The 13856-nt window shown below is 40.5% G+C and overlaps 1 protein-coding gene across 3 annotated transcripts in view; it reads right to left on the bottom strand.

Moving 5' to 3' along the window:
• The window catches only part of sorcs2 (sortilin-related VPS10 domain containing receptor 2), a 353182-nt gene extending 343451 nt beyond the window's left edge, over positions 1-9731 (bottom strand). Inside the window, exon 1 of one of the 3 annotated variants that reach the window (XM_063470278.1) lies at positions 8418-9731. In XM_063470278.1, coding sequence (XP_063326348.1) covers positions 8418-8753 — 336 coding nt within the window. In that variant the 5' untranslated portion in view covers positions 8754-9731. The remainder of the gene's footprint in view (positions 1-8417) is intronic. The other 2 variants (XM_063470277.1, XM_063470279.1) reach the window with 2 other exon arrangements.
• Between the last annotated feature and the right edge of the window lie 4125 nt (positions 9732-13856).

Genomic DNA, 13856 nt, shown 5'->3' with positions numbered 1-13856 from the left:
CTGTGACATGCTTAGATGTGTCCTGAAGGCCTTGCTGGTTGGCAAGCGTGTTGTGGTGATAGTGCACTTTATAATTTGGAGACAGTGTGGGATTCATTTTAAACAGAGATAGAGGAGAAGTGAGCAAACAGCTCTGATGATTTACAGTCTGGGGTTTGGAGTATCTTTTTAAGCAGGACCAATGAGGACAGACAAGATAAATGACGAGAAAGGCTCTCCTCACATGTGCAAACAATTTTCCACCGCAGAACGACCAGGGGCCAAATAACCTCTGTCTGTTCAGTATGTGAAGCGTGAACAAATGCCTTTCACATTAAGTCAGGACCCAAGAGACCCAAGTGTGTGTGTGCACGTGCATGTTAAGAATATGGCCACGTATTGTTACAGCTTGGACGTGTGTGTGTCTATGTGTACACACCTGCATGAGCTATGATTTTGCATGCAAATAAAGGAAAGCAACCTTCTTATGAAACCAGCTCCCTCTAAATACTCTATTTAAATTCAACCAATGTGATGTTTAGATAAGACGTATGCAGCAGACAGATAATCCCCGGACCCAACTGACTGAAATGATGCATGCAATCTGAAGATGGTGTCAGCAAGGTATCCAATAGGGATGGTGTGTTAAAGGTGGTATTACCTAATATTCTGTACATATGCAACGCAAAGACAACAGTTAATGTGGACAATAACATTGACATTAATACTATCAATTGAGGAATAGACTGAAAATGGTGAAAAGAAGGATGAGTATACTTAGGTAGTTATTCTATGTGCAATGTCAAGGAGCATGACAGAGGTAAGTGGAAACAGCTATTCACTGCTATGAGCTTCTCACTTTGGGGAGCTGTGCATCACTTAGACTTAAATTTGACTCCTGATCTAGAGCCATCTTTAGGTTGACATTAGGACTTTTAGTCGTGCTACTACATATTCGCTATGGTTGCCGGTTCAATTCCAGCCAGAGGTACAAATCCCCTTTGGGTTTGCTTTGGGAAGGGCATCTGGTGTAAAACTGTGCCAATTCAAACATGCAGCGCCAACTGCTGTGGGACCCTTGTGACAAGGAAGCAGCTGAAAATAGCTTTTAGTCATGCTACTGAAAGTGGTACATTAGCTTTGGGCAGAATAATGTAAAATGTAATTAAATAGATTGTGACAGATTTCCACTCAGTCACTTTGAGTCAGTCACTTTGAGTCAATATCTGACTGATATTCTATATAAGAAATTATTTGGTTGCACCCCTAGTTAGTAATGTGGTTTGCATCCAAATTCAGTGTTCGGAAGGTTACTTTTAAAATGTATTGTACTACAGATGCCCCAAAATGTATTTTGTAACGTATTCCGTTACATTACTCCAGTGGTTCCCAAACTTTTTTTGCTGGGCCCCCCTTTGTTTTACAAGAAAAATGTGCCCCCCCCCCCTTCTTGCGCGTGCACGGGCGCACGCACGCGCACAAACACATCCTCCAACCGCACACACCCATATTTTGCTCCATTGCGGTTTATTTCACACCTCAAACATTTAGTAAACAATTAAGCAAATACGAGTAATCTGCAATAAATTACAGGTAGTAATAAAATAAACTACGAACTCTTTTACGCTACGTCCGCACCTACACGGGTATTTTTGAAAACGCAGTAGTTTCATCCACACGTAAACGGCGTTTCGAATCACCGAATTTTTTTTTAAAAAACTCCTTTTTTGCGTTTACGTGTGGACGAGGAATACAGAGTTCGTCACGCAACGTCAAAGGTATGTGCCTTTTTTCATGTCACGCTGTGCGCCACGTTATTATTTACATGAGATCAATTGCAGAATGGCAGATAGAGACAAAATACTGTTTCTGTTAATCTGACTATCTGCAGGTTTTACACGCTTACATACACACGCAGTTACTGTCCCTCCATTTAGAAAGGCAGAGGCGTCAGCTGTGATTATTTTATGTGTAGTTGTTTTTTTCTTGTGTAATAATATTCAACTTTGCTATCAATACATTTTTCAAAAAATGCCTCTCTGTGCAAAATGGGTTTAAAAACATAAACAACGGTGGGATACTGTTTGTCCGGGATTTGAACCGGGGAACAAATCGTGGCCGATTTGCAATGGCTCTGCGCCCCCCCTAGGGGGCGGGCCCCACACTTTGGGAAGGTCTGACTTAATATATCATCATGCTTTTTACAACTACATGAATGTACTATTGCTGTGTGATTTATTACTATTGCTGAAGGTAATCGCTATACCAATACCAACTAGATGTTAAAATCTAAATATAAATGAGTAACAGGAGGGTGGACATTAGGTATGGCTGCACTTTTTGCAGCAATCTCGTATAGCAAACTATTCCGCGCGTATATAAAACAGGTCCGCGGCTCCGAACCGTAGTAAAGGGACTTCTGGCTAATACATCGGGTTCCGTGTCGGGCTCGTAGCCGAAAAATAGCTTTACTTTGTTGTCTGGGTCAACTTTGCTAGCGAGAGACAGAGAGAGGCGTTGAAAGGCTGCTCCAACTGAACTTATTGGAAAACACGAACACAGTGTACAGTCCATTCTTTATAGCTTACTTACAACTGGGCTTGTCAGGCACTCTTTTTGGCTGCAGTGGTTATTATTATATTTACATGCTTCCAGCTCCCGTTTCTGCTTGGTGACCACTCGTACTTTTCGACTTTCCTTTTTCTCCCTCCCTCGCGCTCACAGAGACATAACGGGTACAGTAGTCCATTCTCCCTGCAGCACGGACTACACTACCCATGAGGCTACATTCTTTAGGGCTATGCCTGTAACACTCTGCCTATTGCCTTCATATTAAATCATTTGTAAAAATATTTTTTCATGTTATTATGCGGGCCGCAAGTAGAGGTGACATGGGCCATGAGATTAAGACACAGGCATTAGAGCCTCTTAATGCGTGTTTTGTTAGGGTTTCCACCGGCGTGGAATTACCAAAAATAGAGAGGGCATAGCCTAACATATGAAACAGGAAAAGACCGCCGTGTGATCCATTTATTTCAACAAAGTAACTGTATTCTGAATACCACCTTTTTAAACAGTAACTGTAACGGAATACAGTTACTCATATTTTGTATTTTAAATACATAACGCTGGTACATGTATTCCATTACTCCCCAACACTGTCCAAATTTTTCCATACGTACATTGTGGACAGCTTGCCAGTCAGTCACAGATTAGCATAGAGAAACCGACAACCATTTAAACCTAAGAGCAACTTCGAATCACCAGTTTACCTAACCCTACTAACTGCAAGTCTTTTAGCTGTGGGAGGAAGCTGGGGTACCAACTTATACAGGGAGTGCAGGCAAAGCCCACACAGTCCACCCAGGACAAATGGTGGAATTGAACCTACAAGTTTTTTGCTACAAATCAACAGTGCTAATCACCGCATGACCATGCTGCCCAACATTCAGCATACAACAAAAAATATATAAATTCTGCTTTACTCCAAAATGTGGCCTTAGGATTAGGGTTAGTTTTAAAGACAGAGTGAGCAAGAGTTTTCAGACCACAATGGTCTTCAAAGTGATCTTCTCTCACCCCAACTGGTGAGACGGCTGCCCTGAGCCTGGTTCTGCTGGAGGTTTCTTCCTGGTAAAAGGGAGTTTTTCCTTCCCACTGTTGCCAAAGTGCTGTCTCATAGGGGGTCATATGATTGTTGGAGTTTTTTTCTTTATGTATTATTGTAGGGTCTACCTTACAATATAAAATGCCTTGAGGTGACTGTTGTTGTGATTTGGAGCTGTATAAATTTAAAAAAAAAATCAACAACAGCAGGGACATATGAAAGCGCACACATAGGCTTGCAAATTTAAAAGCAGTGTGACTGACATGCCGATGTTATTGCCACAAAAAAATCAATCCACAAAAAATTTATAGAGAAACTCCACTAAATATTGAGGGCTGTTTCCCAGCCAGTACAGATCTGCACATCAGGGACACACATGTAGACATTAATGCTTCACATCACCACAGAGAGGACCTAGAAATAAAGGGAGAGAAATAAACACAGAATTCCCCCAGGCTAGTCGACAAGTCAAGAAGAGAGAGTGCTTTCAATAACGGAGGTTTCCATCATTCAGAAGTCTGGTATAATCACTCCATCCAAAGTGACTCCAGTTCAGAGCTTCCCTAAACCTGCATTCTTTCAATAATCCACAGGGAGCAGGTCCTCTGGCTTCTAAAAGAACTTCAGCTGTATAAAATTCAGATACCTTAACGTATGACTCAGGCAAACACTTTCCTGATGTATATGTGGTTTTTATTGTTAGTCTGAAGTCTTATTGGTTAAAACATAATATTAATTTAGCACATTTTTCAACTTGATCAACATCATGAGTTACATGCTGTCTCATTTTCAGTTTATGGAAGAACTAAAGCAATTTAATGGACTATACATCGTTAGTAGTGTCATATAGCAATCACTCCATATCCATACAACTACTACTATTATATTTGTAATATAATAGTGAGATATGTGAATATACTTTTCTTTGAACATTTCTCTGAATATGAGCAGTATTTGGGAAAAGCACAATCAGTCACTGGGTAAATAAATGTATGTGGTGCCATTGCAAATAATTTGGTGAGTTCTCTTGTATACTGGAAAGGGGAGACTTTTCTTATCATTAATAACAACTTGATTTCCATGAAAAGCAATTAAGAATTTCATCACAATGGCTACTTTAGCAGCAGGAGCAGGTTTAAAAAGTGAATTTTAACATTGAGAAATAACTCAATGGTAGTGCAGATAAAAGAATTCAATCAACCTGAAAGTGTGCGATATAACAAGCCTGCTGCTTTCTTTTCTCTTTCATACAGTTAGGTCCATAAATATTTGGACAGTGAACTTTTTGAACTTTTTTCTAATCTTGGTTCTGTACATTAGCACAATGAATTTTAAATGAAACAACTCAGATGCAGTTGAAGTGCAGACTTTCAGCTTTAATTCAGTAGGTTGAACTAAAAAAAAGAGGAACTCCTAAACCCTTCCTCCAATTTGAATGTGGATATCCTCAAATGAAAGCTCACATTTTACACATTATGTCTAAGTCCGTTATATAACTATAATTGGAATACATGTATGTGTCAGTAAACAGGTAAAAAACTACACTTGTACCAGTGTCCAAATATATATGGTACCTAACTGTACTTACTTAATGAGAGATGCAGAGTGCATATGCATTTACTATGTACAGTTACAGACATATAGTACACTGGATAATCAGCTAAGTAGTAGCAGTTCATTTATTTATTTATTTTGGTATTATTTTATCTTCTCAGTCTTTTGTGGTTCATGAATATTTTCAAGGAGCTGTGACCTTTAACATGTTCCGTTTTGGATTATTAAATACCAATTAGGTAGAACTTGGACTGAAAATAATTTTTACTGCTGCACTGATTCTGTCTGGATCTAAATTCCACCTCTCCTCACTGCTCTGTTGTTCTAAAGCAGCCTCTCTCACACACACATATAACTGTGTTCTCTGTTCTTCAAAGACACCTCTGGAGGTAGCCTGAGGGAAGGCTCTTTTGTGCTCTAAGCCATCAATTGACTAATCAAGGATTGCCCAAGTAAAGTTACAGTTGCCACGGGGACAGAAGAGAGTACACAGAGCAAACTATTTTTAATGACAGCACTTTTTAAAGGTACCTGAATAAGTCACAAAAACACTTTGTAGTCTGGTCAGAAGTTGACGGGGCCCAGAACAGCATATACACATTACATGCAATAATTAGCCTGAATACCTAAAGGGAGGCATGCATGTTATCCTTTTTTTAACTGCTAGGTGGTCTCTATTACATCTCTGACAAGCCATCATCAAGACTGATGCGACATCTGAAGTCTTCTGCACTCCTGACCCTTTCATCAAGGAATTACATTTGGAACATCAAAGATGCAAAAATGACATCATGAAACAAGAAGAGAGGCAGAAATTCATTTTTCCCTTCCATCAATCTGCTTGCTGTTCATAAATGTCAGCCTTAGGGAAATTGAATGGCACCATTTTTCTGTGTTTATTAGGCTGGGATGAACTCAGTCTCATCGACCTTTCAGAGTACATACCCACCAAGTTAATTGAGGATAAGTCAAACTTGGAGTTCCAATGGCTGGCAGAGTCTGAGCGCTAAGATCCCTGAGGATACATTGCCTCGATTAAAAAAAAAGAAGAAGAAGAAGAGATGAAGACAGGAAGTTCACTGCAAGATAGGCTTGAGTCCACTGGGAGAATGTCAATTTTTTATTAATTAAATGCCCCGTCTTAAATGCCAAAGTAGTATAATCCCACAAGTCATTACTGATTTGTGGCGAGTTGCTCTCAATAGTGACTTTGGGCTGTTTGTTTGAGCACATTCATTATTTCAAACCAGACCCTGATCTCAAACAGATATTAAGAACTATATTTACTAAAGAATCAATGTACTGTTGTCTGAATAAATTAATTTATTTTTGCTTTGATTTGTTGTGTTATTGATTTTAGAAAAAAAGATACATTAACACCTTCTTATTATTTATCAGGGCTTTGATGATCTTGTCAAAAGAGTGACATCTAGCTGCTTTAATGCCACAATTAAGTTAAGCTAATTAGTGCTAAAATTCCCAATGAAATCAAGCCTAGCGTGCTAGTTCATCCTTTCCAATTAGAATAAAAACTTCACATCAAAAGCAGTTCTCACAAGCACATCCCATTAGAATTTTTATAGAAACCATTTAAAACCAACCATTTTCAACCTGCTAAAAAAAGAACAGAAAAACATCATTGTAGGCTGAATTTAGCCAACCAGCAACTGGAAAAACCTATATGGAAGCTTAAGGCTTAGACTTAGTTTCCACAAGTAATCCTTTAGAAAAGTTTAAAAGAAAAACAACAACACATAATAGCTGGAGACAAAGTATAGTTTAGACTACTTAAACATTTAGGACACCTGCATTCAAATCGTCATTCCATCTCTCTCCCACAGCAAACACCAGTATACTGTGCTTTCATGAGCTCTAGCTACTGGCACTGACCTTAAATTCTACTTGCATTTCTACCCACCAACAAGCAGAGCTGCCTGCAGCACCTTTAAATTCTCCTTAGCCTCCATAATCCTACATTTGTTACATTATGTTATTTAGCAATCAATTTGTTATGAAAGTTCAGGAAATTCCTCCTTCACATTATTTTTCCACCCCCAGGAGTGGTTACAGCTACTTCTAGGGACACATTTAATGTGATAGTCTGACAAAAAGGCTCTCATTCCAAGTGATGTCCCCACCAGACACCATTTTCCACCTCCCCACCCCAGCCTCTGTCAATATACATCACAAAGACTACTCTTGTTTAGTGTAGCTGCTGTGATTAAAGTGAAGGCTAAGAAAAAACACAGTATGTTCTTAGAATAGCTGTATCATACATGTGTTGTGGGCTGTTTCACCCACAACACAGATCATCTAAAAAATATGTCTATGTAGACTGTGGGTTTTGCTATTTTGACCCCTCTGACAACATTGTTAAATGTTGTCAAAGGGATCTATATCATATATATGCCACAAATGTCTGAAATCTGCCCTACATGTGCTTTATTTAAATGGACAGTGGCGGGGAAGGCGTAAAAAAGTAGCCTATACTAGGACATCCATTTTCGTTTAAGCCAAACTGGGTTCCAAACCACAAATAAACAAGGCACTGCAAAATTCATGAATAAAAGGCTCCATCAATATTTCAGTCATGGCTTCATGTAACTAAATCAAGTACCCAGCTGTCTGTTTAGCGCGCACCCCTTGTCTCCACACTGGCTCCGTGCGCTCGGTGCGTCCTTGGACTTCCTAATGTCATGGTACACAATGGCACGGGAGGTTGTAATGCAAATTGGGGTCAGGGGACCCGGGGCACTAAGTGAACATTAAACCGCCTCCCATCCGGTTGGCCTCTGCCCCAAATTAAAATGAGCCATTTCTTCCTTTTACTTCAATTACGTTACGTACGAAAAAGGGGAGTTCATAGTAAGGAATCCGGTAATAATACGTTCCATTATGAATGTTTGACTTTCTCTGAGCAGAATAAACAGACAATAACATGTTCGTGACCCTGAGCCACCCCCACCCCCTGAACGAAGCCATTAAAAAGTCTTGATGCTTCAACAAAGCCCGGAGCCTTTAAACATCCACCGCGCCTCCAGGTGGACCACCTGGGTGCATAAAAACCACACCGTGCCTCTCCTCCCTGAGAGGCGCGCAGTGTGCGTCTGCAGCAGCCGCAGCAGCAGCAGCCTACTGCGAGAACAATAACTTGTTTCTAGTGATGTGCGCTGACGCTGGAGTGACGGATGGTGGAAGGTGACAAAGAAGGGGCTATAGGGACGGTGCATGAACCAGTGGATCGAGACGGGACAGGATGAGGAGAGAGGCTACTTACGCTGCTGTTCTCTCCTGTCCAGTGGACCATCGCCTGGTTGTGGGTCGCATCCCCTTTGAGCACGAACGAGCTGCTGAGCAGGGACATTTGTTTATCCCAGGACAGGGCTCTTCTGAAGCGGGGTGTGCTCCCCGCCCCGACTGCTTTCTGGCCCGGCAGGAAGCCTCTTTCTCCGCCGTTCAAGTCAATCGTGCGATCCTCCCAGCCTCGCCGGTTTAAAGCCACGCTGCCACAGCGCACGGGTCCCGGTAGTGCCATCCAGGCCGAGACGGTCAACAGAAAGACGCAGAGGTACGCAGCGGCTGAACCCGGTTCTTCGGGACGGAGAGGTGCCATGCTTTACGCCGTATAGCGCCCGTAACGCGGAGACTGATGAAGAGACTGCTGATGCTTGTGGGAGATAGATAGGTGTATACTGTAAACCGAGGAAGAGAGAGTGAGGGAGGGATAGAGGGAGGGGAACTGGAGCGAAGTCAGACAGTGAGAACAACGTGGACGAGTCTCGGTGCCAAGTACAAACCACAGGACGATGCAGCGGTGCCATCTGCTGTCCTGCAGCTGTACTGAGCTCGCATCACTCCATCCATCTAAATAAAGAGTTCGAACATGACGGCAGCACTGCTTAAAATCACTGCCGTTATTTTTAACAACATTGTGTGTTTCTTGTTGGTTTCACACAGAATTCGACCGTGATCAGTGTCACAGTGATCCACAACTGACGTAGTGGTGCAGTGGTTTAGTCTTCGCGACCTTCGTCTGCTTATCTGCTGATGTCAGGGCATAGACTGATAATCCGTCTATAGCTTTTATGTTCGGGTGGGAAATATGCTGAAAATACATTTATGCATTAAACTTACATACACACTGACATTTTCTGAGTTAGATTTAGTTGCTTATTGCTTATCTGTTTTATTCTATTTGTTATATTTATGAGTACCATGGACATGTTTAGTAACTTTGTGTCAGATAAAGTGAACGGGGTTGAATGAGTTGGTCATACGTTCTAATTTATATTTATTTCTTTAACTTAACCTTTTCTTTAATTTAACTGATAGAAACAATAAGATGACCTTAAAAAAAAGCATGCGTGACATCCGTCCCTCTGTGTATTGGTTGCCAGCTGGCCAAAGGGTCAGAGTTCACATTTGATCTCACAAAGTAATAGCTCCACTCCCTGCATCTGTTCTCGTATCCAATTACACTTGGAGGCTGAATTAAACTATGACTCGGTGGTTTTGTAGTATTTGGGGTTATATGTAAACAAGAGTTCACCTTTACTTTCAGATGACATGTTTTTCTAATATAGCAGGTATTATTTTTGCTCATCATAGAGTTAAACCCATAAAAACACTGTACAAAATCAAAAAGCTTAACATGTCTTTATTAAGCTCAGGGTTTGCTTATAAAACTGAAGGGTTTAACTACGGTAACCTTAGTAACTGCCATTTCAGTGCGGATTGATGTGATGCGGAAAACATGGAACATTTTGAGAGTGATTATAGTTCCAGGGCTTTTATGTTGCGACAGATCCATGAGAATTACCATCCCAATTTCTTTACAAAACTGTGGGCCTGTAAAACCCTGGGTCTAGTGGTTTGCGGCTCTAGGCATATAAAAATGAAACTCCATTGAATATCAATTTTGCCTGTGGATTTCTTCCTTCAAATCAGGCTTTCCATGATCAAAAGGGGCGTTCACCTATAATTGTAAAGCATCCAATATGAATCCTTGCTATTTAAAAATATCTGTCATTTGTCAAAGTCTCTTTCATATGATAGATACCACAAGGAGGGAAAGTCCTGTTTGCGCCCAGAATTACAAAGTGTTGAAAGAATCTCAAGTTGCTAAATATTGTGAAGTAAAGGCCCAACAATATTATAAACAGAACCTCAGGTATAGGATAATCTCTTAGTAGCAAGCACTTGGCAACAGTTGGGAACAAGAACTCACTTTTAACAGTAAAAGGCCTAATCAGAAAGATGCTAAAGGAGGGGAAGTCATCTTCTGTGACTGGTTGTGGGGTGCGTGGAAAGACAAGAAAGAAAAGGAGAGCATAGAGACAGCAGGAACAATAAATATGATTATATTACAAAAACAAAAAAAAGTTCAATAAGTAGAGATAATTAGAGGGAATTTAATGTGATTTATTGATGTACAGAATTCAGTTTGAAGTTTTTGGCAATTAGACTCCGATGGCCCATCACAGCAGAACAGAATCCCAGCGGTGATTGGAATTAGGACAAGACTCCCTGGAGTCTAGACGCTGGTGATAGAGATGACGATGGAAGTTTGAATGGAGCCTGAGTGACAAGTGAGAGATGGTAATGGGGAAGAGGTGGATTGCACGAAGGCAACTGCAAGGGAGAGTGACAAATGTGCAGTGAGATTTAAAGTATGCTGAGTGAAGGCTGAATGGCCTGAAGGAGGCTGGCAGGAAGACGATTGGACTAGACCCGTGATGTCACTATCAGCTTGACAGCATGGGAAAGTACAAGTGATGTAAAGCTTAGATTAGCCACCAACATTATCCACCTTATTGCTCGTCTATCCCAGTTTGTATGTTTCTGTGTGTGCATGTGTATCTGAGTATGTTGGTTATTGTGTAGCAGCGGGACTCAGTGAAGATTTCCCAACTTTTGGTTCTGGATACTTGCTGGCAATCATGTACCTGTGTTGATCTTGTTAAGAGCCACAACTTAGGGGAGTGGCTGAGCTTCAGTCAGTGCTGGATTGTTGAAGGACTACTGTCAGTGTAAATATGGTTATGGTATTAATTTATAGTATTGCATGTGTACAGGAACATGTAGAGAGAGTGGCGAGCAAATTGTAAATACTGAGTAAGCTGAAGTGGAGAGCAGCCTTGTGAGAGGAATCACTTGCACCTGGGATTGGGATCTTGTGGACCTTTTCACGGTACTGAAGGATTCCTGCGCTTGGGTCCCTGCTTTGCCTCACAGCAATTCTGACACTTTACTTTCTTTAAGAACAGACCTTTAACATTTTTAGGTTTTATTGTTACACACAGAATTGATTCGCTTTATATAAGCTTTCCTACACAATTTAACAAATATTCACTTTATACATAATCATTATACATTTCATGTCCTTTCCATTGCTTTGTTAATAAGCAATAATCATATATTTATAGTCATATGAAAGAAAGTTTTCCCAGAACTCTGTGCAGTCCTGTGAAAAACGAACTACAGCCTGCTTCCACACTGGAAGCTGTTGCTGCTTCCATAGGAATTGAGATGGTGAATAGCAGCCAAGTGCTGTTAATGAAATGCGCTTGATTAACTGATCATCAGCAAGTGTGATAATCTCTATAAAGGAGCAGGTTTTTTTTGGCAGGTTGCTGGTCTGGTGTATTTGGGTGGATGTTAATGCCACAGTGTTCCCAACAGTGGATGTCCCAACAGACTGTTAATAATCAGAGAATTTGCAAAAATCCCAAATTGTAAGAGACTGGTAGAGTCACACAGCTCTACTTCCTGGCTGTGGCTCAGAAGGTAGAGCAGGTCACCCACTAATTGGAAGGTTGGTGGTTTGATCCCCATCTGCTGCGGTCTGCATTGGACAAGCGTAGAAAAAATGCTTGTATGAATGTGTGAATGAGGCAAGTTGTAAAAGTGCTTTGAGTGCACTGTTAAGAGTAGAAAAGCATTATGTAAGAACCAGTCTGTTTACCCTTTACAAAAATAATTGCTTTGAGTTAATACTGCTACAGGTGGTTCTACAAGCTTATGAATTTTGGGCTTTAGTTACAACTATAAATATAGTTATAGTTGGTGTCATGTATCATGTATGGTTTGCATACATGATATAAATCTGTATAAGCATTCTTGCTTATTCAGATGTTTTATCTGTAATTGTGTTTTCATGTTTGTAAGATGTCTAGCAATATCTTGTTCCTACCAGAGACTCAGGGATGTTTAGATTTAGGAGGAAACAGACAAGATTATGTTTACCAGGGGCAACTGTGGTTGCATAAAGGATTTCTGCTTGTGCAGAATTCAATAGGGAAACTGGCCTCGTGTTCCTCTGGTGGATCACCGGCATCAAGTTTTATATACGGTCTTTCTCTCTGGAATTTGAATTTTCTTGGATATTTCTCAGATGCTCTGGTGTACTCTCACAGTCCAGTGACATGAATGTTAAAATAGTTTAGTGGTTCCCTAAAGATTTTTAGGCACATTCCAGTTAAGAAGCCAAAAACAGTCCATGCTACACCCCATAACTTTTGTCAAATCAATTCAACTTTGATAATATAAGCTTGAAATCTCAACAACAGTCATCTCAGTTTTATTTGACCTCATCACTTCATTTTTCACCACGTTCTCTGCACTGTAGTGGACATGTGGACGCTGCACTGAGAATCACTGGGTTAATCTGTGGTTCTGAACAGTCCTTAAGCTGGTTGTTTTGCTACGACTTGCAGCTTGTCATGATTCAACCTGACTCTCACCCAGTGTCAGCTTGGTTAGACATAAGCATCACCAAAAAGATACTGAAAAACAAACAAGGTTTTTCAAAGATCTAACACCAGTCAATCACAAGGATTAATTTTTGTAAACCATGCCTTGTTTTTCTTTTTGTAAGTTATAAAAGATCCAATGAGAAAATCACTTTTTCTATAGTTTTGAAGATTTACATATACAGGAGACCACAAAAAGAATGTGATGTGATACTTTAAGAGTCTGATCATAAATAAGAAAGTCACATCAGTTTAAACATACTTGATATGAGCTCTGTATTTTAAACATCTGCAAAATCATATAGAAATTTCAAACAGCATCTCTGTGACCTCTTAGCAAACTCAAATATTTCACGGCCTTCGTTGATAGTTGTCTGTGGCATCTCTGTGTGTATGTGATCACAGATGAGGAGTATGGATCAGTGAGGCAGGTCTTGCATCATTTGAGCACAGAGACAGCTCAAGGGGAGGAGAACCTTGGACTGCAGAAGCCCAGCTTGTTAGCATGCTCCTGAGCTGCTCCTGAATGTAGCTTTGTTCATCATGAAATTTTCATGGATAATTGGATGTTATGAAGATTAATGTGCTTTAGTTTCACAGGGCTGCAGGAGAACTTTGAAAGACTTTGACACTCAACACCTTCCAGAGGATGTCTCTGGCCTATTTAGCAGATATGTGATATGGTCTTACCTTGATCACTCAGCTTGATTCACTAGGTCCTTTCACTCACATCATGGCAATTTGAGCCAGCGGTTCGACAGCGTCTGTATTGTGCTGTGCTCTCACATGCCCCGGAGGATCTGCAGTCTAACTTCATTGTAATTTATTGCAATTAAGGAAGGCACAGAAGCAAAACTAATTGTACATTTCACTCTCATTACTAACATTTCCTTCTGTTCGCTGTAGACTGTAATATATTTAATCATAAATCAACCAGAAAAACATTCCACATATGAGGCTCCTTG

Source organism: Pelmatolapia mariae, linkage group LG3_W (assembly GCF_036321145.2).
Source record: "Pelmatolapia mariae isolate MD_Pm_ZW linkage group LG3_W, Pm_UMD_F_2, whole genome shotgun sequence".
NCBI lineage: Eukaryota > Metazoa > Chordata > Actinopteri > Cichliformes > Cichlidae > Pelmatolapia > Pelmatolapia mariae.
Note: the sequence above shows the minus strand (reverse complement) of the source record. Positions and strands in the feature narration are given on the sequence as shown.